This window comes from Haplochromis burtoni, unplaced genomic scaffold (assembly GCF_018398535.1).
Source record: "Haplochromis burtoni strain Fernald_Lab_line unplaced genomic scaffold, NCSU_Asbu1 Contig_153, whole genome shotgun sequence".
NCBI lineage: Eukaryota > Metazoa > Chordata > Actinopteri > Cichliformes > Cichlidae > Haplochromis > Haplochromis burtoni.
The window spans coordinates 853,843-881,826 of NW_024582514.1; the positions used below are offsets into that span (position 1 = coordinate 853,843).

General features: G+C 42.2%; 1 protein-coding gene across 5 annotated transcripts in view; it reads left to right on the forward strand.

Moving 5' to 3' along the window:
- LOC102300219 (spectrin beta chain, non-erythrocytic 4) overlaps window positions 1-27,978 on the forward strand; it is a 101,744-nt gene extending 73,766 nt beyond the window's left edge. For 3 of the 5 annotated variants that reach the window (XM_005932608.3, XM_014336902.2, XM_014336904.2), the window contains 18 exons: window positions 9,329-9,592; window positions 12,563-12,787; window positions 13,010-13,099; window positions 13,310-13,588; window positions 13,829-13,959; window positions 14,540-14,744; window positions 14,969-15,214; window positions 15,701-15,835; window positions 17,373-17,617; window positions 17,846-17,984; window positions 18,567-18,651; window positions 18,774-18,970; window positions 19,100-20,118; window positions 20,249-20,309; window positions 20,473-20,729; window positions 24,974-25,144; window positions 25,987-26,029; window positions 26,179-27,978. In XM_005932608.3, coding sequence (XP_005932670.1) covers window positions 9,329-9,592; window positions 12,563-12,787; window positions 13,010-13,099; window positions 13,310-13,588; window positions 13,829-13,959; window positions 14,540-14,744; window positions 14,969-15,214; window positions 15,701-15,835; window positions 17,373-17,617; window positions 17,846-17,984; window positions 18,567-18,651; window positions 18,774-18,970; window positions 19,100-20,118; window positions 20,249-20,309; window positions 20,473-20,729; window positions 24,974-25,144; window positions 25,987-26,029; window positions 26,179-26,520 — 4,134 coding nt within the window. In that variant the 3' untranslated portion in view covers window positions 26,521-27,978. Of the gene's footprint in view, window positions 1-9,328; window positions 9,593-12,562; window positions 12,788-13,009; window positions 13,100-13,309; window positions 13,589-13,828; window positions 13,960-14,539; window positions 14,745-14,968; window positions 15,215-15,700; window positions 15,836-17,372; window positions 17,618-17,845; window positions 17,985-18,566; window positions 18,652-18,773; window positions 18,971-19,099; window positions 20,119-20,248; window positions 20,310-20,472; window positions 20,730-24,625; window positions 24,940-24,973; window positions 25,145-25,986; window positions 26,030-26,178 lie in introns of those variants that run through there. The other 2 variants (XM_042224856.1, XM_042224857.1) reach the window with 2 other exon arrangements.
- Window positions 27,979-27,984: the final 6 nt, after the last annotated feature.

Sequence of the window (27,984 nt, forward strand, 5' to 3'; positions counted from 1 at the left end):
GTGTGTGTGTGTGTGTGTGTGTGTGTGTGTGTGTGTGCGTGTGTGTGTCTCACTGTATGCATGTGTCTCTGTATGCATGACTTCCTGCTCACGAAAAGGATCATAAAAGCAGGAAGCAACATCACAAGAAACAGATCTTCTAGATCTTCTAGTATCTGCAATAAAACCTCCCCCAGCACAGAGTGGCTGGAGAGGTGGTCAGAGACAAAGGAATGTCTTGATCCTATAGATTGAACTTAGACCTTACAAATTTAAGAAACACAATGACAACATTCAACAATTAGACATAATACCTCCTTCCATGTTTCACTGGAGTTTCCTAGTTCTTGGATTGAATTCTCCCACTCAGCTACCATTGGTGATTTTGTATGTCTGGGAAGAGTTCAGCATTAAAGGTAAAAGTCCTTAATGTCCTGTATTTGGGTCCGAGTCTTGCCTGCGACACAGTTATATAACCCGGACAGTTATATCAAGAGGTTTTTAGGTTTGAACCTTCCTGTGCAAACTGTCCAAAGACATACTATGTTATGCTCCCCAGGATGTCCAGGAGGTGTGGGGAAGTAACGATAGTCATGTTATTGATTAAAAATTGCCTGTTAGGTTTGAATGCTTGAAATGCATAGAATAAAACAATCTGTGTGGCTTCGGTGGCAATCGGTACAGCTTTATAAAAGTTTTATAAACAAATTACCAGCTGTGCAAAAAATACGACTTTGTCTGGCCATTGATGCACCTTTTTACTTTCCTTATAACTGTATGCGAGTGCAAACTGTATACTATATAGAGTTGCATACAGTATACAGTTTGCATTAAGCTCTGACCTGTGGTGCTGCAGTATATAAGAGAATGTGTGCGTGAATGAGGGAGTATGGGCAGGTTTGTGTGTGGGTAAGTGCAGCAAAACATCAATGAGGCCCTCGCACTCAGAGCAAGATGTTAAGCTAAGATGAGATCTGACAGTATATATTTTTATTCCACCCAATCAATTCCAGTTATATTTAAATGCACCGTTCAGACAATGCTGCACCCATTAAAGCACGCAGAACTGAACTGAACACAGAGAATAATGCTGAGGAAGGTGCTAGACCTGAAAGATGGTATAAGATAGGTGTTTTCATATTATAGAGCCCAGCTGGATAGATGATGTTGACCCTACAATCACTATGTGGAGCTTCTTTTTATTTATTTCTGCAGGGAACCTGTTGTAGGTGTCTTTCTATGTGCTCATTACAGAGCTCCTAAGCCATAGGGTCTGTCTGTCTGCACTATCTGCACTGCAACCCTGATATTCCTAGCCTTCAAAGACAGCTCTGTGTCAACTAGCAGATGGTGTAAACCTAAATCAGCAAAATTGTCCAATTAAGTTTTCAAATATGAAATGTCTGAAAACAGTAATGCATCAGAATTATTTACATTTTCTGATTAAAATCCTTCTATTGTGGCTCTGAATCTTTGTGTGCATGCCAAAGGTGTTTTCTTGAATGACTTACTCATACTTCATGTTTATACTATAAGCAATAAGTAACAAGAGACAGTCGTCGTTCTGCTCTGCAGCCTCCGCAGCAGCACATGAACCTATTTTCTGTGGTTGGAGCAGCCCTCCAGCTCACATCACATCTCTAAAGCAGAATAAGGGCTCCTGTCAGCTGCTGTAGACCTCCATGGTGGAGCTGGAGTCCACCTGACCACAAGAAAAAAGACCTTGTGGAGAGGTAGCTGAATGACTTCCAAGACCTCCAAAACAGCAGACAGGAAGGATTGAAGCTAGCTAATTTTTAAGTGAGAACAAACATAGCAAACAGAGTCCTGCATGCTGTGTAACTGAAATGGGAAAAAATGCATTTATTTTTAATGTTTCTGTGTTAGACTTTCATCAGGCAAAACAGCCTCCTACTAATTCCTCTCGTCTCCTGTTTATGAAGTGGATGTTTGCAAAGATAAACCTAAAATGCTAACTAGCAAAATACAGGATGTAAGAAACACAGGTAGCTAACCCAAGTAAAGTCTGAGTAACATCTTATTAGGTTCATACAATTTAAGTGCCTGCCCAGTCCTGGAGCACTTTTGGCTTTCTAATGCTCTCGAGCCAACAGGGCACTCAGCAGATGGATGAAGTCATTCTTTTCCTACAGTCAAAGTGACGCTTTTACAGCAGCACAGAGGAACAAATGGGGGCATTTTTAAGGTAGATGGAAGAACAGCCGTCCTCTTTCTCTGTATTTGTGCATTTTCTGGATGGTATGTGGACATTTGTGCATGTGTGAGTAGTAGTACCCCAGAGCAGGCTGCCTTTATCATCAGCTTTTCTTATGAGCAACAGCATGAGTAGTGGAATCATGTGTTGATATGAATAAATGAGTCTGCAATTACAGTTTGGAGGAAAATATACCCTCTGCATAGTGTGCAACCCTACAGAAACCCTGCGACGGTCACGCAGGTCTCCATTTAAGTGCAAGGTGTCAAAAAATCACATGACCAGTGCCTCAGTTTCATATTATATATACCAGCCATCACATTCTTTCCATCACCGCTGCCATTGAATATTTCTTTTGAAGAAGTAATGTTGATTTGTAGTTGTATCTCCTTGAAGACTGTGGACACAGCAAATATTATAAATATGTTTTCAGTCTTTAGAATTCATTGGACCCTGTGTTTGGTTTCTTACCTTATGTCAGAGTTGACCAAGAGTTGACATTATTTTAATGCAAAAAAAAAAAAGCCACAGTTTGTTTGCGTATTAATCTGAAAACTTCAACCTGGATTGAAGCAAGCAGTTCTATTTGGCTGGACGAGCAGATTTTTTTTTTTACATGTAAATATTGACACGGTAGCTTCAGTGGCCTGAGCGTGACAGACCCACTGACCAACAGAGCGGCAGAGGGGAGGCTCGGGAGCAGATGTCTGCTGTGAAGCGCACACCAGACAGCAGAATGAGGACGATCTGTTGCTGTTAGCATCAGTGCTCCATCAGACTCTCCCTGTCTGTCCTGCACGACTGTACTTTCTGTTTTTCTTCACTTTACATATTCTCTCACATCCTTCTGGTCTTAGTATTTAAATAATCTTTAATCACACCAACATCGTGCTTTTCACCATCAGTACCTTAACCTCCTAAGACCCGAACTCTTTCATGGCATTTTGATAAATGTAAAAACAAAGAATTATGTGATTTTTTTTAAATTTTTTTTTTTACCTGATTTTTGTTTCTGAGAAAAATGAGATCCACATATGAGAACATTTCAATACAATAGTGACAGTATAATGTCCTTGTAAGTGGACATAGGCCCCTGTAGAGCAGAATTTAGTATTTTGGTCTAGACAGCCCAAAATGTGATGTCCACATGTGGACATCCAGGTCCTAGGAGGTTAAAAAAGAGATTTAAAGCGATATTTTTCCTTTTTAAAGTGACTTGTAGTTTAAAATAGAGATGGCACGATACCACTTTTTTATGACCGACACCGATATCATAAATTTGAAATCGGCCAATACCAATATGAATTCAAACTGTTTTTTTAACATCTTGCTGCATTTTGTATAAGTTCAAACTCAAGTTAAAAAAAACAAAACACTAAAGCTATTCTGTTATACCTGTATGCAAAAAATACACTGCACCCAAAATATTTCATAGTTCAGCAACACTGATCAATCTAATAAACTTAAACCTGCTCCATCCTCCCTATTCTGGTATTTTAAAGAGTAAGCAACCTAACTAATAGGCTTCTAAAACTCCCAGCAAAAAAATAAAAAATAGGGAACCACCCCCCACCTCATGATGCTTAATCGACATAATCAACTTTAATTTGATGCAGTGTGAAAAAAAATGCACAGAAATCAATTATTTTTCAAGAATAATTAAATAGATTCAACATCTTTCTTCTACAGAATTGCAGACTGCACAGATGAAAAAAGTACTATAGCTTACTAGGGTATATTAGACTTAATAGTCACTATATACAGTAATGGACTTCTATACATTTTACATCAGATTAAAACTTTGGGTGTAAGATTCAGATAATTATTTATTAAAAGCTAGACATTTTAAATGAGAATAAGAAAGAAAAGTATGTCTTTGTGCCCCCTTTTCCCTGTTCCTGCCCTTTCGGCCCCCCTGGCTAAACTTTGCTAGATCCGCCCCTGCACAGTTACAGCCGTCAGCTGCGTAGAAAAAGATCCTGGTGTAGAAAGTAATATTAAATAAATTCTAACAACAGCTTATCAAGCTTAAACGTGCTGCTATTGTGCAGCCGCTGGTTTCCTCTTTCTGGCGCAAAGTGAGCAATAAACAAACAAGAGAGACGGACTCGCGACAGAAAAGCCGATCAGCTGATCATTAATCAGTTTCATGATTGAAGTAGCAGCGGGAGAGGGAGAGGCAGTCGCTCCATATATCGGTTGTTAAGCTAAACGATGGAATGCTTTACAAACATTCAGAGATGAACTTACACACTTGCTTCACTTCTCTCTGGGATCACTTTCTCGGAGATGAAATGCCGGATTGGTAGCGAGGCTTCAAATGCTGAACCAGACCACCGACAGGTCTCGCACGCCACAGCCGCTCTATCACCTGATGCACACTGCTCCAACGTGCTACGGTTATGAGCCGAGTTATGCCATGTCGCAAGTTTTGTGAGGTGCTTTTTTGATATTTAATGGATCGGATTACATTTTTTATTTTTCTCCGATATCCAATCCAGTAATTTAGGTCAGTATCGGACCGATACCGATACGTAATATCGGATCGGTCCATCTCTAGTTTGAAATAATTATTTTTACCATATACGTGGATCTCATGGAGCCCCTGTCTTTTTAAAAGCAGTAAACAATTCTTTAGAGCAGTCTGAAGAGTGAGCTTTTGGCTTTGACTGGATTACTTGTATATACACTACCCTCATTATCTGAAACGTATGTATAATAATAGTTTCAACATTTGTAATGCTATATACTATATACGATGTAAGCTGGGTTGGTCTCCAGCTGCCCTGCAACCCTAAGCTTTGAAAGCAGTTAAGATTATGGATGAGTAGACATGAAAGAGAAGTGAAATATGTCCATTTAAACACCTTTTTCAGCCTTTTTGTAACAGATAGAGCAGAGGTGGGTGGTGACCTGAAAGAACTGAACAGTACAGGAGGAAAACCAACCGATAGTGTCATTGTATTTTATATTAGTGCCTAATTATCTCCACTTTTTGTTTTCAGTGTGAAAAAGACACACTGTGGGCTGTGGAGGGGAGTTACGTATGAACATTGTGTGGCAGCTTCCAGCACATGGGCAGCTTTGGTCACTGGTGAACTGGCCCTCCCACATGGAGCAGTACCACTGTGTATTTGAGTCTGAAGCCCCACGGCACAATAATAATGTTCCACGTTAAATAATTCATTGTCACGCTCCCTGCTGGCATGTTATATTTGTTAATAATGTTTATGGAGATTGCACTCTCTATGCTAAACATTGACACACCATAATCACTACTGCAAATACTGAAGAAGAAGAAAACGATAAGCAACATATTTCTGACTTTAGTCCTTTCAGAATAAAAATATCCTGACAGTTCTGACTCAGACTGAAGGCAGCTGCTGCGTAACAGATGATTTAACTCTAACTGTGACTGAGGGGTTTTAATCGGCCTTCAGTAATGGAATATTTCCTAAAAAACAACTATTTTATAATTTTATTTACTTAATAAATTCTTATTTTTGATAGCAAGGGTGTTCACTTAAAGGGAGAAGTAATAGCTAGCATCAGTGCAACAGTATCCTAACGTGAAGTCTCAATCTCCAAAAAAGGTTAATGCTTTATTTCCTGTTGGCATCTGTAATCTGATCTAATGACAAGACATTATTCAACTGATTTCACAGGCTGAGTATTTCTACAGTGAGTTGACCCCTCTTGTAAAGGTACTCCAAGTTCAGTGTACGGGGTGGGGCTCACACAGATTTCCCCGCTTGCCGTGGGATGTCTGCAGATGCTGTCTGTATGCGCTGTGGAATACTGTGCTCCTCTCTGAACTGCAGACTCAGTTTACACAGTATGAGTAGTGTGGAGTAGCAGCTCTGAGCTAGTGGGTGAAGCTGCTCGAGCCCACACAAACCCTCCCACTCACCGCAGAGGATGGCACGCACCAGCAGCCGGAGGGACACCACACAAGAATGAACGCTGACGTAACGCACTAGCAGTGGAAAGGATCGGAAAGTGGTCTGTCTGCTTATAATTCCACTTCTCCTTCTTTTTGTTTGTGTGTGTTGATGTAAAAACAGTGCAGGATTGTGTGAAGATATTTGCTTCTTTTTCTTCTCACCTCTCCATTTGTACCCAGATAGTGGCAATTAAGTTAGCAGTTGCAGATATGGTGTGTATATGGCAGATATAGAGTACCATATGCACTACAGTATACTGTCTTCCATCCTCCTTAGTTCTAGAAGGAAGTCTGGCCACTCAGCAACCATCGGGAAACGCCGGGCACTTCTTTGGGCAGTTATTCCTAAGCATGATCTAAAATATACTTTTATATTTTAATGGACAGCTGCACAAACAAACGGTAAATAGTAGAGCATTGAGATAAATCTGATTATTGTTTCATAAATCCAGGCTTATCAATACATTTTACTTTCAAATATCAAACCAAATATCAAATGTATTTTTTGGTAGATTGTTGGTTTGGGCTGACCTTCAGTGAGTGATGTTTTTATGACCTACTCTCACTCACATTTACACCTCGGTGTTGCCTAGAGGTTCCCGTAACTGCCCTGCTTATCTCGGTGTCTGGACCGGAAGCTGTCTTATCTCATCACTGGGCTCCAGTTTCCAGTCATGATGCATGTCTGTATGTCTGCAGATTTTATGATAACTCGAGTGAGTGAGACAGGATGTTGTCCTCTGTGGATGATGAGTCACTGCTCAAGGATACTTTAGCATCCTGGTGAAAATTCGAGGCAGTCTGAAAAGTACCACCCACCAAGAACCAAATGGTGGAAAATTGAGCCTTTTCTTCAGAAAAATAGGTCAGACAACTCAAAAAAATATTTTTTAAAAATGTCCGTCCTTTCAGTTTCTGTTGCACAGTAAAATCAAATCTAAAATAAAGTTTTGCACATTTTCACATCTTTACGATTAACCCTTTTTACTTATTCTTTAAATTCAAACTGGACATGAACCTTACAGGCTATGGTTGTCTCATATTTTGCCCTCCAACAGGTGCGGTTTTCACCCATGTTTGTGGTCCTCGGAGGAACCTGAAAGGACTTTAGATATAATCTGAGAATAGACGCGTTTTGATGTCAACTTTTGGTTTTGGACTGTGCATTTCGAAGCTTCAACATTAGCAATTTAGCCACTGCATGTTAATTTTTTATGCAGGATTTACCATATATTGTTCATCAAAGTTATCTGCTAATGTTAGCAAGCTGCATCCAACACACATATGCACATATCAGCTAATTAGTGACTAAAGCAAGAGCTTTGTGGATGGTCTGTGTCACACAGCAAGCCATAGTTTTAGTCAGATAAAGCGTAATCTTTAATGTAACTAAAAGGATACAAATGAATAAGTTATAAAAGTATTCACCCCCTGTATATTTGTTATTACGTTGTTATAAAGAGGGAGATTATCCGTAGCGGTCAGAGGAGTTTTTGTAGCAGGCTTCAGTCCGTAACTTTTGACCAAGGAACTGAGATGCAAAGAAAAGCACGGTCATCCACAGTAATCCACACATTACCAAGTATTATTTATTTTATTTTTTTGATAAAGACAAGTTGGCAAGCTACGAGTGCCAGTTTGTTGTTTTTCAAAGTTAAGCTGGAATTTTAATTCCAGTGTACATCAAATAATTTAAAGTCTGTGTTCCTAAAATGGACTTTGGAAGTTTGGGTCACAGTTAATTCCTTAGATTTTTAATGCTTTTCTATGTTTGTTAATAGGAAATCCTTTGTTCTTTGTTCATATTGGGGGATGTTTTTAGGTCCCTTTCTTTCTAATAAACACACAAACCAGCACCTCATGTTCACCTGCTCCCAGACTTTTTTCATTTCGCCTCCTCAGTGAAATCCCTCCCCCATCTAATTGATATTCATACAGAGTGTGTGTGTGTGTGTGTGTGTGTGTGTGTGTGTGTGTGTGTGTGTGTGTGTGTGTAATGGTTCTGAATGGGATGAGGTACAAAAGGGGCAGAAATATGAAAAGGCGAGAGAGATGGGGGAAGGGACGTGTGGGGTAATTTATGAGGTATTTTAATAGGAGGAGGTTTTACACACACACACACACACACACACACACACACACACACACACACACACACACACACACACACACAACATTTCCACAGAATCAATATTCAAACACAGGAAGACTTGTAAATGCGATGAAGCACATTTATAAATTAATACCTGCTTCATTTTTTATATGTTTTGTATTTTATATATTATTTTTTACACATTATTACGTCACATCTCCATGTAATGATTCTGATTATTTTTTTGTTGTTTACTAGTATTTTCTCAATTTATTGTGCAGTCTCTAAATGTCTGTCCAAAGCTTCCAAAAATGACTTATAAAACCCAGAAACAGCTAGAAATGTATGAAATTAAGAGTTAAGACGCTAAAGAGTGTGATATTTCTATTAAAAATATTTAAAATTGTTACTATTTAATTTTCTGGTGGTTGAATACTAAATTGGTATACTAATGAGTTTTTCATTTTCAATGCTTTAGGTTCATAGTTTCGTTTATTTATGTACAACGTCATTGATATCCTACACTGCACAGATTTTCAACCACGCTTTTATTGTGAAAAGTGGATTAGAGATCAATAATTATTTTTATTACAAATAGAGAAACTACCCCACTTTCATAAAGCTATTTTAATGTCCGCTTGACATTAACTTTTAGATTTAGATTTATGAGTGCAATCTCCATAAACATTTTAGATTTTTGCTTAAATAAAATTTGCATAGCGGTGCAGACAAAGTGATCTGCATGAAAACGATATATTCTCAGAGATTTTACGTTTATGTTGGTACTCCCCAGGTGCTAATTAGAGATGTCGATTCACTGATTGATGTGTTAATTAAACTACATAATGGCCTTATTATCATAATAGGTTGTGTGTTTTTAATGCCTTTGTGATTATGAAGTGTCATTTTGTAGCTTAATTGCCTTTTGTTTTCAATAGTAAATGTTCTATTTGCACATTTGCCTCTGATCTACGTGTACTCTGGGCTAATTATACATTTTCGGTATGTTAATGAATAATCCTTTCGCATTAAGACATAAAAGGTCTTAATTTTCTCCCCCGTCTCCCTCTGTGTTCCCCCTCATTTCCTGTCCATCCAGGAGGGCCAGCAACTGATCCAGGAGAAGCCGGAGCTCAGCCCGGTGGTGCGGAAGAAGCTGGAGGAGATCAGGGAGTGCTGGCAGGATCTGGAGAGCACCACTCAGGCAAAAGCCCGCCAGCTTTTTGAAGCCAACAAGGCCGACCTGCTGGTGCAGAGTTACGAAAGCCTCGACCAGAGACTGGGCCAGCTCGAGGGTCAACTGGCCTACGTCGACCAGGGACAGGACCTCACCACCGTCAACAAGCAGCTCAAAAAACTGCATGTACGTAACATTCAAGTGGTTTTTGGCACATTGCTGCAGCCATTTCACCCACAGATGCGTTCCTCTAACCTCTGAAGTGGCTTAAGTTATGATTTCTTTGTGCAAAGATGCTTTTTCTGTTTCATCTGTCAGGTAGTGAGTTCTTGGTTTCCAGAGTTTAGACTTTTATTGAATTTTAACCTGATAATAATAAATATTTAACTGTAAATGAAGAGAAAATCAAATTAACTGAGGTTTATCCTTATATAACTGTATTCTTGGGTGGATTTTTTGGGGAGTTTGTGGGTTTTTTCTTAGTTTTTCCGTAGTTTTAGCCCAGTTTTGCCCTAAACTGTTAACGTAATTCTGCTTCTTTGCTTCCTTGCATGTTGAACCATCTCAGAGTGAATCACTGTTTACGTTATTGTCGCTACACAGAGATGGCCTCAGCTCATTAATATTCAAACAAAACCTCATGTTTGAAAATGACTAACAGCAACATTTCTCGCTGCGCCTGCACAGCTTTCTGTTTGCTTTCCATCTCATTTTAGCAAAGTCAGCTTCTCATAAGTTCGCGCCAGCATTAATCTTTAATTTGCGCTGATGGTTTTTGGACACAACGTAAGCCGTCAGTGTTCGTGCAAACCAGGTGAGCTTTAACACAAGTCTCATCATCATCAAGATCATTTTACAAATACAGACGGTGACAAGTTTTTAATATATACACATATAGTTGCCAGTATCATGCTGGTTGTTCTGCCTGGTTAAAGGCTGATTGTTTGTGACTTATTGGACTCAATCTGTGTTTGTCGCGTATTTGGTTATTTTGTTATAATTTACTTATGGCACACACTAGCATTAAGGTAATAATTAATCTTCATTTATCTTCATTTTAAACACTAGACATCTGGTTCATGTATAATTCTATCAGAGTGAGATTTTATTGAGTAAAAATAGTAATCTGTGCTTATTCATAAACATGGCATCTGTGAGTGGATGCAGCTAGTGCTTATTTATTTGTAAGCACAATATACTCTAACTTTAGTAAGTTTCAATGTTCAGTTGATCCCTGTTACGTTTATTAGTACTAGTATCACTGTAGCTGTTTACTCCAGGTATTTTTAAATATTTGAAGAACGGTGTAGCACATCTTTTTCATAAGGCAAGTCAGAAAGGCAAACAGATCCAGTGTTGCAGCAGACGTCCACACACGGTTTACCATGAAGAAAGTGAAATTACTCTGGTCATGTGTTGCTGTTTGAGAAGTGAGTTGCAGGACAGAGAAACTAGCCTCAAAGCATCAGCTTTTAATGCTGTTGATGCAAAAGCTAAAGTCCAGAAGAATCCAAAATAAAGAGCAGGCTTTAAATGTCCAGAAAACATTAGAATTTCAGGAATATTAGAAGTTCAGGAACATGGAACAAGGGTACAGCAATGAGGGACCACTCGACAAAGCACAAGAGGAGACTCAAACAGTACACAGTACATAATACAATACATAGAATACAATACACTGAAGGGCGATTTGGCCAGAGTGGAGACACCTGTGTGGAGTGGAGACACACCATCATAATCAGTATTTATTGGAGCTTAATACTGGGAACAAGAGACGTGAGACTACCAAAATAAAACAGGTCGAGCACAGGCATGATAACCAATAGAGACGACCTGACCAGTGGAACACAAGGCAAACCTGTACGCAAAAAATAAACAACCTAAGCATCGCCACGAGGATCATTAATAATAAACAAAACCCAAGAAACCAAAACGCTTGGTCAATGAACCAGGACCCAGGTGATATTTGGAACATCGCAAATAAATAGATTTGTGCAAGTCAGACAGTTTACGGGTCTCTGTTACAGCACTGGACTCATTTTTTTATTCGCATTTGTGGACTCGTCGATAGATCTAGTAAAAAAAAATGCCTGTTGCATGCATGACAGTTTGCATAGAGAACAAATTGCTGAACGTTATTCAGATCAAGGTTAAAGCTTTGCATGTGTCCTCCTTTATCTTACACTGGGCCTGGGTGAAGCGCCTCTGTTCATCTACTCACTGAAGAAAAACTGTTGTAGCTCCTTTCCCCTCCCTTTAGGATAGGAACTGCAAATGGGGTCAGCAACCTGTTAACCATATTAGAGATATTCCCTCATACAAAACCAAGAGTGAAAGAAAACTGAGCGTTTAGAAAAGTCTGGAGCCTGAGCTTCTTAAACAGCTGGGTTTAAGAACTACTAGTTTGATGAATATGCATTTCTTTCTTTTTTTGGTCTGTCACCTCAATAAAAGAATCCAAATTTGGGCACACTTGCATTACATCTGCCAGTCAACGTGTGATCTTGGGATGTAACTCGCAATTTGCCCTCCAGCCGTGGTGGTTTGGGCAAAGCGGGAACTCGTTTATACAGCAGGTTCGACCCGGGCTGACGCACAGATTCATCCATTCATTGCTTCATCATTTCACCAGACATCTCTCGCTCTCCTCTCCCACAGCATGCCGCTTACAGCTTCCTTTAACAGGCCGCCATTAGCACTGCTTTACCACATCATCATAACTCCACTACCCAGCATCCATCCTGGCAAGGGGTACAGTAACCTTCACTACACTTCATGTCTGTTAACCACCTGTTCTTGTGCTGTTTTGGGTTATCCTCAGTCTCATCTTATCCATCTGTTGCTTAATACATATAAATCTACTGAATTTATTACAGTTTTTAAAAAGATGTTTTATAGACTTTGACGTGGTAAGTTAAAAAGTTTAATAAAATCAGTATTGCAGGGAATAAAACAACTATATTTAAGTGGAAAAAAAACTAAAATCATGTAAACTTTGTTTCCTGCCACACTCTTCATCTCACTCATGTCATTTTTATCTTCTCTCACATGATGACATGTTTCTTCCATCCAGTTTCTCTTGTCTCCTCTCTCCTGCCTCAGTTACATTCTTCTACCCGGTAACTACACTCACCCTCTCCTCTTCCTCCTCCTCAGACCCTGGAGACCCAGATGGAGGAATGGTATAAGGAGGTAGGGCAGCTTCAGGTGCAGGCATCCTCCATCCCGCAGCAGACGCAGGTCAAGGAGACGGTTGCAGAGCGACAGGCCACCGTGGAGGCCAGGATGGTGCGTTTGATCGAGCCGCTGAAGGAGAGGCGACGCATCCTGCTGGCGTCCAAGGAAGTTCATCAAGTTGGGCGAGACCTGGAGGATGAGATTGTGAGCTGACAACACAGCCAGATTCACACTCACTACACAAAGCACAGGAGTCGTGTTATTGCATGTTCTAATTTTGTTATTGTTACTTTTTTATCTATTTGTAATTGAGGTGAAATATACCAGGCTTCTCTTTAATCTGTACATGAGGAGTGGACATGCATGTTCACATATTCATACATGTAAAAATATTCATTTCTTTTCCTCATACCATTGCGGTTGAAGTTGTGGGTCCAGGAACGCCTCCCGATGGCCATGTCTCAGGAGCACGGCTCTACTCTGCAGGCTGTGCAGCAGCTAATGAAGAAGAACCAGGTAAGAAAACCGGAATAGCTGCTAATTAAACTGCAGCCTTAGCCTGAAACCTTAACCTCTTCACGATAGACCCCCTGCACCCTAAAGCTTTAAACTCAGAGCTCAAGTCACTAAATAACTGATGACTTGTGATAAAGATAAAGCCTCTGAGTTCTGATCCATCCGTTTACACTCTCAACATCTAAATAGCTCTTTCTGCCTGTGCTGTAGAATCTTCAGAGGGAGCTGCAGAGCCACAGGAGCAGAATTGATGATGTCCTGGAGAGGGCGGGGATCATTGGCTCCATACGCAGCCCTGAGGCAGACTGCATCAGGGCAGGTCACGACCAGCTGTCCCAGCTGTGGGCTCTGCTTTGGGCCGAGACTGAGAGGAGGCAGCTGGTCCTGGATGCCATGTACCAGGCCCAGCAGTACTACTTCGATACAGCCGAGGTCGAGGCCTGGCTGAGTGAGCAGGAGTTGCACATGATGAATGAGGAGAAGGGAAAGGTAAAATTATTTGTCTGAAATATTTATCATTGAAGTAAAAAAACAAACAAAACTCTTTAAAATCACAGGAGCCGTCTTACACACACAGTTCTCTGCAGAATATGCGATTGTCATCTGAATATGTGATACTGTGTTTGTTGGACTCTAATGTGAGCAGGATTTTTTACATGCAGTTTTATTCTGTGTGTGTATACTGCAATTAAAGTGTCATTTCTCGTGTGTTCTTCCTCCTCCTGCCAGGATGAGCAGAGCACGCTGCAGCTGCTGAAGAAGCATTTGGTCCTAGAACAGACCATCGAAGACTACGCTGAGACCATCGGCCTGCTTTCACAGCAGTGCCGGCAGCTGCTGGAGATGGGACATCCAGACTGGTGAGCAGTTAAACACATGCACAAAATCTGACAGAAATTTCTGTCACAACATCTTAAATACAGAAAAGCACCGAATCTCTGGATTATAAAAGGTTTTTCATCATTCACTTCAGTTGTATTTTTATAGCAGTATTTCACAACAAGAGCTTTGTGTTATGAGGTAAAGAAACTTGAGAAAGAAAACCAACCTTAAAACGATCGTCTCTGATGAAGGGGAGAAAGATTTCTGTTATAACAGGAAGGAGGAGGCTCGGGGCAGTCGTCTGCTGCCACCGTGTGGAGGTGTGAGAGGAAAGCAGAGAAAAGAGAGAACACAATCAGCAAAAAGTAGATGTTAATGACTTGCAGTAATGGAATAAAACCACGTGGGGAAAGAAAAAGAGGAGAGTGGGGAAGCACTAACTGATGGCGAGATCCTGATCCATAAATAATCCGAAAGGAAAGTTTAAATCCTAATCCTGAAAGTAGAAGCGATGTCTGTCTCTCGAGCTGGGGGAGGGGGGAGCAGTTACTTCTACACTCCTCCTAGCTTTTTTTTTTTTTGTGCCTTACCTTACACTCTTCCTCCTCTCTTCCACAGCGAACAGATCAGCAAGCGTCAGTCACAGATAGACCGTCTGTACGTGTCTCTGAAGGACCTGGTGGAGGAGAGGAAGAGCCGCCTGGAGCAGCAGTACTGGCTGTACCAGCTCAACAGGGAGGTGGATGAGTTGGAGCAGTGGATCGCGCAGAGGGAGGTGGTCGCCAGCTCGCCTGAACTGGGTCAAGACTATGAGCATGTCACAGTAAGTGTGTCGACAGATGGCCTCTGCACATGAATAATAGATTCAGGTAACAGATTTTATTACCTGAAATTTAAATATTACAAGTAAAATCTCAAAAGGGGTTTCATTTGATTGTAATGTCTAATTATGTTCTTTATTTGACTTGAATGAATGAATGAATGAATGAATACATTAAAATTAGCAGATCGATTTGCTGCAGTAAATAAAACATGCCACACTTCCAGGTCCTACAGGAGAAGTTTACAGAGTTTGCGTCAGAAACGGGCAGCGTGGGCCAGGAGCGAGTGACAGCCGTCAATCAGATGGTGGATGAGCTCATCGACTACGGCCACTCAGAAGCAGCCACCATCGCCGAATGGAAGGACGGAGTGAACGAAGCCTGGGCCGACCTGCTGGAGCTCATGGAGACCCGCGGTCAGATGCTCGCTGCTTCACACCAGCTGCACAAATTCTTCTTCGACTGCAGAGAGGTAAGAGGAGCAAAGCCAAGACGGGCCACAAATTAAACCAAAGGACACACACACATATAATGCCGGATATGATAAAGAGCAGATACATTTAATTTAATTTCACACTTTTATCTTCTTTTATGTCGGGTCACCACAGTGTACATTGGCCTTCGTGATGAGAACAGCTTGAAAAAGAAAGAAAATAGGAAAAATGTAAATCAGGTGCCGATAGAGCATTTCTGCCCTTTTTATTTAAGCAACATAATCACTGTTTCAGCCTTGCAAAAGGTGTTATGTGTGCAGAATTTTAGCATTTGTCAGCATGCCACGCTCTCATCCAAATGTTGTGATTTCTGACTCTGATGAATCTAAAACAAGTTGGTGGTGTCATGGTAGGTACATAAAGTCTGTGGTTACACTTTCCCCAAAGCTGCACCACATTTATTCTCTATATTTATCCTATTTTTCCCTACAAACAGGCAAAATTTCTCCACTGCCTTTTTTCAGGTTTTAGCCCAGATTGATGACAAACATCGAAGGTTGCCAGAGGTTCGGGCTCGGCAGGGCAGCACTTCCAACACCAGCACCCTGCAGAGACTCCTGCACACCTTCGAGCAGGACATTCAGCTGCTTGTCACACAGGTACAGCTGCACATCGATCAACAGACCCTCCTCTAATCTTCATTTAAGGAAAAATTAAAGGAGAATTAAAGGAAGAAGATTGATGTTATCCATATTTGGTCTGCATGAATCTTTATAGAAACTTATTTAGTGATTTTTTTATTTGTAAATCCATAACAGATGCAATATGGCGAGTAGCTGTCAGGGGCTGGGTCTCTGAACCAGCGTTTTGTCCTAATTTTGTATTGTTTTCTTATGTTTACATTGTGCTCTGTTCATGAAATTCTGAAATTATGTTAAGTCTTTGCTTTGTTATTGTCTTGAGTTGCAGTATAGATTAGGTCCTTTTACGTCGCCTTAGTCTGAGTCTGTCCCAGTTTTCTGTGTCATGTATTTTCTGTCTGTGTGTTTTCATGTTGCTCATGTCATGTCCACGTTTCCTGTTTTATTTTGAAACAGTCTTGTGTTCTTGGTTCTTTACGTTTAGTTTTACTCTCCCCTTTGTCATTATGTCTCATTCTAGTCAACTGTGTCCTCGTGTGTCTCCTCTTCCCCTCATCACCTCATGTGTGTATTAAAGTCCTCTGTCTCCCTTTGTTCATTGTCGCGTCGTCTGTGTTACCTTCCCTACCCGTTGTCACAGTTTCCCAGTCAAGTCATAGTTGTTATCTTGTCTCGTCATAGTATAAAGTCACAGTGAGAGTCATAGTTTCCCAGGTTATGTTCAGGTTTTTCCTCACTTTAGCCTTGTTGTATTTTCGTGAGTTTTCAGCCCTAAATAAAGGCTTGCTTTTCGTTATGTCCAGTTTTGTCTCCTCGCCTCTGTCTGCAATTGGGTCCTCTACTCTCTCCACATGCCGGCAGCCCGTGACAGTAGCTAACAGCCAGTTGTGCTACTGACTGCAAACAGTTTAAATGTGAAAGGAATAACATCTGGAATTTGAAAAAAAAATTAATTAATCATTAGCATTGACTGTTAATATTGATTACAAAAGTGTAAATCATTTTTTGCATGCTATTTTAGAAGTTACCTGGCTAACTGAGTAATCCTAATTGGTGCAGTGCCCCCCCATGTGGATTTAAAAAGTAAAGAATATCAGTATATCAGAAACTGAATCCAGAAATGATAGACTTTAATGCATTTTTATAACCAATAAAAAACACTGAACTGAACTAAATTATGTGAATTTGTTTAAATTAAATCAAATTCACATAAAATCTATTTCATTGGATAGTAAAGTTTTTGGTTCTTTGTGAGTCTGCCATTTTCATGGCAACACCATCTTTTTACTCTGCATTTAATTTTGCTTGATCTAGTCTCTGTCGTGCACCTGGGCAGCAGGAACAGTGCTACTCAAGAAAGATGCAAAAGCACAGATGTTCTGTGCCTACTCAGGTGACAGAGCCTGCACCACTTGGCCCTGACGAAACACAGATGTCTTGGCAGCTGTGTTTCGTGCGTCACTCGGAAAACAAACTCTCTCTTTCCTTTTTTCAATTCTGTTTCGTCCCTGTTCAGTTGAGCTGTTTACTAAAGCTTGCCTTCACGCTCTGCCAGGTGCGTCAGCTGCAAGAGAGCGCAGCCCAGCTGAGGACGGTGTACGCTGGCGAGAAGGCCGAAGCCATCGCGTGCCGTGAGCACGAAGTGATGCAGTGCTGGAAAGAGCTGCTAACATCCTGCGAAGAGTGTCGGGTGCAGATCACCACAGAGACTGACAAGCTGAGGTTCTTCGGCATGGTCCGAGATCAGATCATGTGGATGGACTCGATCATCTGTCAGATAGGGACAGGAGAGAAGCCCAGGTATCTACAATACCTTCTACATATGCATGTGGCACCCTGCATAGCAGCCTCAATATCTGTTCACCACATGCACTGTTTAAGATCAAACTCATTTATTTTCTTTTAAAAAAATGTACATATGAAATATCATTTTGCTTTTTATGGTTCATTATAATAACATGTGATGGTCAGCATTCGTGGGCATAGTGAAAGTCTTCAGTGAGTTCAGGTTCTGTGTGGTTCCTGCAGGGACGTGTCCTCAGTAGAGGTGCTGATGAACTATCACCAGAGTCTTAAGAGTGAAGTAGAGGCTCGCAGTCAGAGCATCCTGGAGTGTATTGAGATGGGAAAAACCCTGCTGGCGGCTAGAAACCCTGCAGCTGAAGAGGTGAGATGAGTAAACATGATAAAGACTGTCACTTTAAGTCCAATTTAAACACGGATATCTAAACCTCAGTTTGTTTATAACTTTGAAGACTCTGGTTGAGTGGGCTCACGAGTCGATTAGCCTCCTCTGCAGAGTCATATTGCTAGTTTTAGGCTCTACTAGAGGGGCTTTACATGATTCACTAAAATCACCCTTGTTTTTCGTGCTGGGGCTTGGTGCAGCTTCTCAATTCATCCTGTATCTCTGTTATAGCTCCTCCCCCTTTAAGGAAAAATTGTTCTAATTGGCTGCCTCTTGCAAACAGAAGGTTTGACCAGCAAGGATGTGCCTGCTATACAATGAAACTAAGTGTGGAAAACAAAATGAAGCCTGAGCTTTTTCCTCTTAATGATTACACTGATCTCACTGCACCCATGTGACAGTATATGCATGACAGAAAACTTTAGAGATGCATGTTAAGAAACATAAGGTTTTATATTTTATGTGTGAGAAGGAATCGATTCCCTATAATGTTTCAATTTTTTCTGAGCATCCATAGAGCTAAACAGACCCATGATGTAATTGTGATATCTTTATTCTCAGATCAAAGAGAAGCTGGACAAAGTGATCGCTAAGGAGCGTGAGCTGTCTGAGAAGTGGGACAAGCACTGGGAAGTCCTGCAGCAATGTGAGTGGATGCAATGGCTTAAAAAGTAAAAAAGACAGGGATGTGCAGGAATCTGGCATTTAGAAGTAAATTAAGATGCTTTCTCTCTTTTTTTTAAATGTTCTTATTTGTCCTGTTTGCAGTGTTGGAGGTTCACCAGTTTGCCCAGGAGGCGGTGGTGGCAGAGGCATGGCTGACTGCTCAGGAGCCGTTTATCAACAGCAACGAGCTTGGAGGGAGCGTAGACGAGGTGGAACAGCTGATTCGTCGACATGAAGCCTTCCGCAAAGCAGCTGCCACCTGGGAAGAGCGATTCAGCTCACTGCGGCGGCTCACCACGGTATTATCATCATCCTCACTGTGCAAATATGTCCTCAGTTTAGACAAACTCAGTAGCACGTTCCAAACATGCTCAAATTGTTGATGAAGACTTGGTGGTTTCATCTCTGGTTCTGTTTTCTTTCTGCAGGTAGAAAAGCTAAAAGCAGAGCAAAGTAAACTGCCCCCAACTCCCCTCCTGGGTCGTAAAGTCTTCCTGGATCCCCAAGATGCCTCACATAGTCCACCCACTCTCCCCCGCCTCCCAGTCTCCCCCGTCATGAGGCAGACTATATATGAACAGAACGAAGCCAGCTCTCCTCCATCTCCCTCGCCGGCCACCCCAACACCTTCTCCGTCATCTGCAGCTCGGCGCCTGGGATCTACAGTCGCCAACTACACCCCTGTGATGAACGGCTCCAGCTACCGAAACACTCTGGATGTCCGGGATGGAGGCGTAGTGGGTGTGGCTGCAGGTCTAGGCCGCCCGGCTGCATCCTCGATTGCATCTATAGCCACAGCAGCGATGCTAGTGTCAGCCAACCAGGCACGAGAAAGTGCCAGCACAGCGAGGGAACAGACAGCAAAGGTGATGAGTCACCTGCATCCGGCACAAGCGGCGAGGGAAATTGAGGCAAAATCCTCCCCGTATCTCCGGCAACCCAAAATCAAACACTTAGATGATGCTGTGACGCCTCTGATTGTGGCCAGCCGGCTGGAGAAGGCAAGAGAGCGGGGGAGGGAGAGAGATATGATGATGGGGACGGAGAGAGCAGAGGTAGCAGTGATGGCCGAGGTGGTGCTTCAGGAGCCGAGCCGGGAGCGTCTGCACAGCGAGCCCACCAGAGGGCCTCGAGGATCCAGGACTGACCCTTTGGGCCACGCTGAGCCTCAAGGCCAGACACACACTTATCACCACAGGATAGAACGGCAGCTGTCCAGCGAGCAGCTAATCCAGGCGCGCAGGGATGAGCTGCCTCAAGAGGTGTGGAGGGAACAGGCTGAGAGGCGGGAGAGACGGACGTTGGAGAGGCAAACTTCCAGCGAACAAGAAGGTCACGGGGGCCACGAGGGCCGGCGGAGAGAGAGGGACAGGCACCGGCTGGAGAGACAGGAATCCAGTGAGCACGACACAGGGAAGGAGCAATCAGACAGACGCTCAGCAGGAGGGTGAGACTGAGAGTACTGCAGTGCATTTTAATCTGGATGTGGATATTTATGCAGAAAAGAAGTGAATGTTATTGTAGTCAGTTTTGGAGTTGAATCAATTGTGATGTGAACAGTAGGTATTTTTCCACAGAGACAAGAGGTCCACCATGGCAGAGATCGTAGAGCAGCTACAAGAAAGAGAAGCAGCGCAGGTCTGGGTTTAGTCTTTATAAATAAAGAGTGGGATATTTGGGGGCGTTTAGGGGTTAATTCTAAGTTTTGACCAAACTTCCTAAAAAGAGAAAACTGGGATAAGTAATAAAGTTTTTCACTTTTGAGCCATAAATCAAATTCATCTCCTCTCCCGACCCTTAGGCCCGCGGTGAGGTGCCCCGACTGCCTAATGGGATACCAGAAAAGTCTTCCCGTCCCGACCGCCCTCGAGCTCGGGACAGACCCAAACCACGACGCCGGCCACGACCCAAAGAGCCCGGGGAAACGACGCGGCGGTCCAGATCTGCACCAGCCCAGAGCAGCCCGATCGTCCCCCAACCGCCCACACATACGGCACACCACGAGGGCTTCCTTTTCCGCAAGCTGGACATTGAGAGCCTGAAGAAGAGCACCAATAGGTGGGTGTTCAGGGTCATAATGATACCTGATACCTGATACCTGATAGGAGTTATAGAGAAGGAGGATGGACAGTGATGTCATGAGTATCAAACTTTAGGGATTCCAGTTAATCAATTCAAAGCTATTTATGTTCCACAGGGGTTATTGAGGTGCAGAAAAAATGATTGTTTCATCGACTTATTCTTAAATATTAGTTTGAACAAAGCATTTCCAGCCCTCTAAGTACCACTTTCTCATGACACTGCTGCTTCCTCCATTTAATAATTCAACAGGAGTGACAGAGGCATGACTTTAGCATGTTGAGCTAACAGGCTAACACACGGACATGTTGAACAGATGCATGACACACACAGGCTCACGGGTTGATTCCATCGTGTGTTCAACATGAAAATACTCAGAAGAGCTTTGGCGTTTCTCAGGAAATCTTACCTTTTTATATTTTTATTGAGATGAAGTTTGAATTTTTACCTTTTTCTCTGACATAAAAAAGTTCTAGACTGTCTTGTGTTTGTATGTGGTGGAAAGAAGGAGGTAGTCACAGTTTGTGGTGTTGCCTGTGCCTGGCAGTGGGAGGATTACAGCTGTTTAGGGCTGGGCGATATGTCGAGTTTTTAACCTGTCAGCACGCGCATGCAACCTCTGCTTGCTCCTAAGGTTTTCCTGCCGCGAGGAGAAGTCATGTTAGCGTTGCCAAACAATGAATAATAAAATAAAAACTAAATAGTTATTTAACTAAAGGTTAAAAATGTGAGAAAAATCAAAGCTTCTTAGTTCATGCAATAAAATGTTCTTTTCAGAACCTCAAAAACAGGGTTTTTACCTTTTTGAGTTTAAGGCCAAACTGAGCTACAGCTTTAGAATAATCACACAGCTACACTAACAAATTCATTTAGGTAGCAGTAGATGTTTTGCAAGGTAAATAACTGTTTTGGTCATTGCAGCTGGATAAAGAGTAGTAGTTCCTTGCTGGAAACATCTGTCTGAAGGCAGGTATAGCTTAGTGTAATAGATTAAGATCCCCATCAGCTGCAGCAACACAGCAGCTATTCTCCCTGGGGTTGGAAATATAGTATAGTGGTGAAAATGTATTAAATATACCCAGTGTTGGGAAGGTTACTTTTAAAATGTATTCCACTACAGGTTACAGAATACATGCCCCAAAATGTATTTTGTAACGTATTCCGTTACGTTACTCAATGAGAGTAACATATTCTGAATACTTAATATATTATCATGCTTTTTACAACTACATGAATGTACTATTGCTGTGTGATTTATTACTATTACTGCAGGTTACTCTCCATACCAATACTAACTAGATGTTTCAATCTTAATATAAATGAGTAACAGTAGGTGGACGTTAGGTAAGGCTGCACTTTTAGCAGCGATCTCGTATTAAAACTATTCCGCGTGTATATAAAACAGGTTTGCGGCTCCGAACACTCTGCCTATTGCCTTTATATTAAATAATTTTTGAACAATAATTTTTAAAAATATTTCTTCATGTCATTATGCGGGCCTCAAGTAGAGCTGACATGGGCCGCGGGATTGAGACACAGACATTAGAGCCTCTTAATGCGTGTTTTGTTTGGGTTTCCGCCAGCGTGGAATGACCAGAAATAGAGAGGGCATAGCCGAACATATGAAACAGGAGAAGACCGCTGTGTAATTTCTTTATTTCAACAAAGTAACTGTATTCTGAATACCACCTTTTTAAATGGTAACTGTAACGGATTACAGTTACTCATATTTTGTATTTTAATACGTAACGCAGGTACATGTATTCCGTTACTCCCCAACGCTGAATATACCATACAAACTAACTTTGGCTCTTTTACATTTTGCTGATGACCATGTCCGACATGGTTTGTAAATGCATTTTATACTGATAAGTCTGCACATGTAGTGAAGGACCTGAAGGCTTACTGCACATTTCTGCTATAAAGATCTTCGTTCATAGCAGATACTGAGATATCGCCCAGTCCTCCAGTTGTTAATTTGTACTGAAGAGTAAGAAAATCAGTGATGAGTACATGAAGCAGGAAAAGGATTCACTAATGTAAATCTTATGTCAGCCTCTGAATATATTATGTCTGTCAGTGCTGATTATTAGGATGTAATTAGAGCACTTTATTAGATCAGAGGCCTGCAGGATTCCCACCGCATGTGAAAACTTCATGCATGACGCTTACGATGCCTCCTGATCTAACGCGAGCCCACAGAATAAAACACAGGAGACTGACTGACTGGCTGAGGAATGCTGTGGGATGGAGCTGCTGGTCAAACACACACACTTATGCACACAGCCTGCCCTCCACTGATGACCACCCTGCTTCTTCCAGAGAGACACCAGCAAGAAAGTCTCTCTCTGCACTGCCCCCTGAGGGCTGGGCTGACCTTGCACAGCTAAAAGCTCATCCCCTCCCAGCTGTGGATGAGTCCCGCTCACGCACCTACTCAAGGCAATGGATGAGTGTGTCGTATGTACATGCCCTGTTATGTACATGGCAAGGTAAAGCACAATGTCGAATGGCTTAAATCCGGACAAGTGTGAATCTCCAAAGTGCTCCTCGTTGTTAGCGGTTGATGCCGAGAAAGAAAGCGAGGATGCATTTAGGGAAGGACTGAGATTCAACCTGTCTCTGTGACATCTCTACGCGATGAGACACTAAGTAAGTTGATGTGCACATTAATATTCTGGTACCTTGTTAGGGTATGGTGCCTGTGAAAGGTGTATGAAAGTGGACGACAAACTTCCACATCTATGCTTCGCATTAAATTGAGGTTACAGCTGTGAGCGCATTCACATGTCAAATTTCCTCTGAAAAAGTTTAAACTTCTTCCCGAGGTGTCCTGTTCATAATGTACAGGAAGAGAAAAGTAATATCTGCTACTGTAAACTAGGAAAATACATTAAAAAACCCACACCAAGGAACAGAGATATTAAAAGAAACAATTTTTTAGCTCACGTGTTTTTAAAGGGAACCTGTTGCGCTCATTTCCAACTCTTCCCAACAGTTTTGGCTCTTCCTTTTTAACTCTTTAGTTTACCGCTCCTTTAAGCCATTTTTCTTCTGCCTTGCAAAGCAAAGCTCTGGATGTGGTTGGAGATGACCACGTCGGGGATATCTGCACTCCCCGCCATCACACAGAGCCAACAATAGAAAAACATTTCAAGAATGAACTTTTAATAGGTGTTGTGAGCAGTTCAGACATCACTTATCACTTGCACCATTGTTTTGTTTTTGGTTTTTTTTACCCGTTTATCTAGTATTTAGTATTAGTATTTATTTATTTATTGTCATTGTCAAGAACAATGAAATTGCGTTTGGGGCTTCCATACAACCCAAAAAAACTCTACTGTTGCGTTTGAAATCAGGATATTAAGCTGCACACGGAAACTTGCTCTGAATAATACTGGCAGTACTGTGCAAATGTTTTAGTTGCTAAAAGTAAAAGGAGAATGTTTAAAATAAAATAATACAAAGTGAAATAAACAAAAATTAAACTTCTTTTTAAGGTCTGTGGAGATTTGCCACAGATCATCTGTGGAGCCTGGCTGTCTCTTTATGTAATCTCACACTGGCTTCCACACCATCTGCTGCAGAACTCTTTGTTCTTCTTGTGGCTGAAAGTTGCCCTTAAGGACTCTGACTGTGTGTCTGGGCGACTGAAGATAAAAATATAAACAAGTTCCTGAAACTTGTGCACAGTACTGCCGATGTCAGCTATTAACTGGAATGCTGTGTGCATGTAAACACGCTCACAGAGGGAAAACGAGCATGTCTGGATTTTAAGCCGCGCTGTTGCCAAAATGGCATTTTAACCAAACTCCTCTGTCTCTTTTCTCCTCTCTTCCTCGGTGCTGCTGGCTGCTCCTCTTGTCTCCTACAAGGTAAGTCACATGTAAGCCTCGCACACAGGTGCACACAAGCTGTACGTAGCCTTCCTCCCCATACCTCCATCCCCCCACCTCCTCCGTCTGTCTGTCCGTCCGTCTGCGTTTGTTCAGCAGTGTGTTTCCTCTTCCCTTCTTGGGGCTGCTTCATCCCGCCTACCTACCTGTCTGCTCTGGTCAGGTGAGTGAGGTGTTAGTGTAGCGACTGTGATTCTGCAGCTCTTCCTGACTCCTCCTGTCCTCCCCCACCCCTCCACCCAACCTCCTTCCCCATGCTCCTCTTTTCCTCCCACCTTTCCCTCCTCTTCTTCCCCTCCCTTCCTCTCCCGCCTCCCCCCACCACAGCAGATCATGGGTCAACCTGTACTGCGTGCTGAATAAAGGGGAGCTGGGTTTCTACAAGGACGCCAAGAACACCACGACGCCCTACAACAACGAGCCGCTGCTCAACCTCTCCCACTGCCACTGCGACGTCACCAATGGCTACAAGAAGAAGAAGAACGTCTTCACGCTCAAGTAATCGGCTGTTTTCGCACTCACATGTACTGCAGACAGGCACTTTCATGCTTCAAGTTAGTGTGTTTTCACTCTTTAGGGCCTGGGCACATTGTAAAAATAAATAGTGTGAGTAATTTATTTGGTCATAACGACAAACCCAGATTTGATCTAGTAAACCCATTGTACATAATTCTGGTATTCCAATAGCTAAAAACCTGCTTCTAGACAAAAAAGGTCACATTTTCTTTTAGTTTTTAAAAATATGACACTTATAATCTTTCCAAACTGAAATGAAACAACGCTTTCTTCCATTTTTTTGGCCATGAATCGTTAGCATCCTGCTGATGCATGCTGATTGGTCAGCTAAGGATTCACGATGTGATGAGCTCCTTCGATGGAACCTGTTTACAGACGATAACTAGACGTTAGAAGTAGTTAAACCACAGCTGAGAGTCGTGTTTCAGAAGCAGCTGGTTGAAGGTGACTGAGATCAGAAGGCTGTTTACTTCATCTCTGAAATTAAAAAGGCAAATGCCTTAAAGTGTCTGACACCTCATAATAATTACAGAAAGATATTTTACTAAAATAGAAATCTAAAAATAGAACACATGATACAGTGAGGGTGAAACATCTTTCCAAATCTTAAAGAAGAACTTAAAGTAATCTAAGCGACACAGACACGGGGATTTCCAAATTGATCTAAGTTGAATTTTAGTTAAGTAAAAGTCAGAGCAGTAGCAAATGACTCGCGCTTTTCCTCTTTTCCACACTGTCGTTCTGTGGCTCACAGATGGGGCCCACCCCACAGTTTGGGGACCACTGCTCTAAGGCTGAGTTTAACTCTTCTTCTCTCTTTGCAGAACGAAGGACGGCAGCGAGTTTTTGTTTCATGCAAAAGATGAGGTGAGACATTTTTTCTGTTTCCTGCACGCCTCAGAATAGTGAAAGCAGCTGTAACTGTGCATCTGCACGTCATCGAAAACCTTAAAAACATTCATGTTAACAACTGAACCGGCCAGCTGACATCTGTGCACCCCTCTCTCCCATCGCAGGACGACCTCAAAACGTGGGTGACTAATATCACCGCCAGTATTTCAGAGCACGAGGAGATTGCCAAATGGGGTCAGCCCCAACCAACTACCTCATCCACCGACGAGGGCACGCGCCGCGACGGGAGCAAGGTGGACAACAGGTCAGAGCGCGGCGGCGAGCGTTCGGACCGGGGTGACCGAATCGAGCGTGCTGAGAAAGAGAAGGAGAAGGAACGGGACAGAGAGAAGGAGAAGGAGAGGGATAAAGAGAAGGAGAGGGAGAGGGGCGAACGGTCGGAGAGGTCAGAACGGGCTGGGAAGTCGGACGCAAAACGATCAGAAAAGTCCAGTAAGAAAAAATGAGCTTGGACGGGAGCTGGGATTGAAGCTCACAGTATGAACTCTGGCTGGGAGGCGGGGCCATAAACTGGTTGCGAACGCCCCCCTCCTCCTCTTCGCCTCCAACACTGTCAACAGAGCAGTCGTGTTTGGATGGAAATCGAAGGATTGACCCGGGCTCACTCATAGGACGGACGGGACGGATTTGATTTGGAGCAGGAGACACCTCTCTCGCTCTCCCCCTCTATCTCTCTCTCTCTCTCTTCTGTGTCTCTGTGAGAACGCACAGAGTCACCGACGCCCCCTGGCGGCTGTTTCGGAGAACTGCCTGAGAGCAGGGTGGCGTTTTGTGCTGCGGAGCCCCGGGCAGCGTCGCCGCGAGAGAGAGACGGGACGCGCATCACGGTCAACGGGAAGGCTGTTAGGCTGACGGCTGGTAGAGCGATAAAACGTAGCTCATGCTGTTCCATGTTTGTTTTTTCTATGAGACGAGCTCCGTCTGTATGTATTTCTCGTCTGTGTGTCCTATTTACTGTATATATCTGTCTGTAAGTCGAGACATCCTACACTACGTCTTATTACTCCTTGGAAATACAAACAGAATGAAATTATGCCAAAATGTTTTACAGACCTTCTTTTACTTTCTCCGCTGTATCCCATCTGTCTGGAGGTCTGGCCATGAAAACATGTAGAAATTCTAATAGTTTTACTTGGATAACAAACTGCACTGTAAACACACGCGTGCACTTGCCCTGGATGAGTCAGCACTGATCTCCAGGTTTGTGCTGACTCTGTTTAAGAGAAGAGAAGAGTAGACGTCGGTCTTCAGAACTTTGTTACGCACACAAAAAACAAGAAGAAATGTATCAAATCAAGATCCCAGGGCATACAGAGCAGTTTCCCTTCCCTTGGGTAGGATTTTATTTTAGCATTATAGATTTTCTAGTGAGCAGTAGGTGGTCAGAAGAAATAAAAAGTCTTGTTCCCAGGGGCCTCATTCATTAAAACGATTTTAAAAGTGGACCTCTTGTAGTTTTATTTATATTCTGTCATATATAGACTTTTACAGTGGTAGATAAATGCTCATATTAAACACGGGGCAGGTGGGTATTCCTAGTATGATCATTGGCCTTAAACAGGTGGTGGTTTAAGTTTAAGAGGTCCACTTAAATTAATGAATAAAATAGGAAAAAATCTTTATTTTTGATATTTCTAATAAAAATGAAACCATTCATTGTCATCTGCTTGTTTTACCATCTAGATCAGTTTTTCATGATTTGGTCATAAGCACAAAATCTGCATGTTTTTAATGAATGAGGCCTTCAGGGATGAAAACAGGCCTCATCTACTCTTTTATTCTCTTACAACATCAAACTACTGGATATTCTCTTTGATTTATTATACATACAAATTTGTTTTTATACAGAGTTTAAAACAAAATTGTGTGTGTGTGTGTGTGTGTGTGTGTGTGTGTGTGTGTGTGTGTGT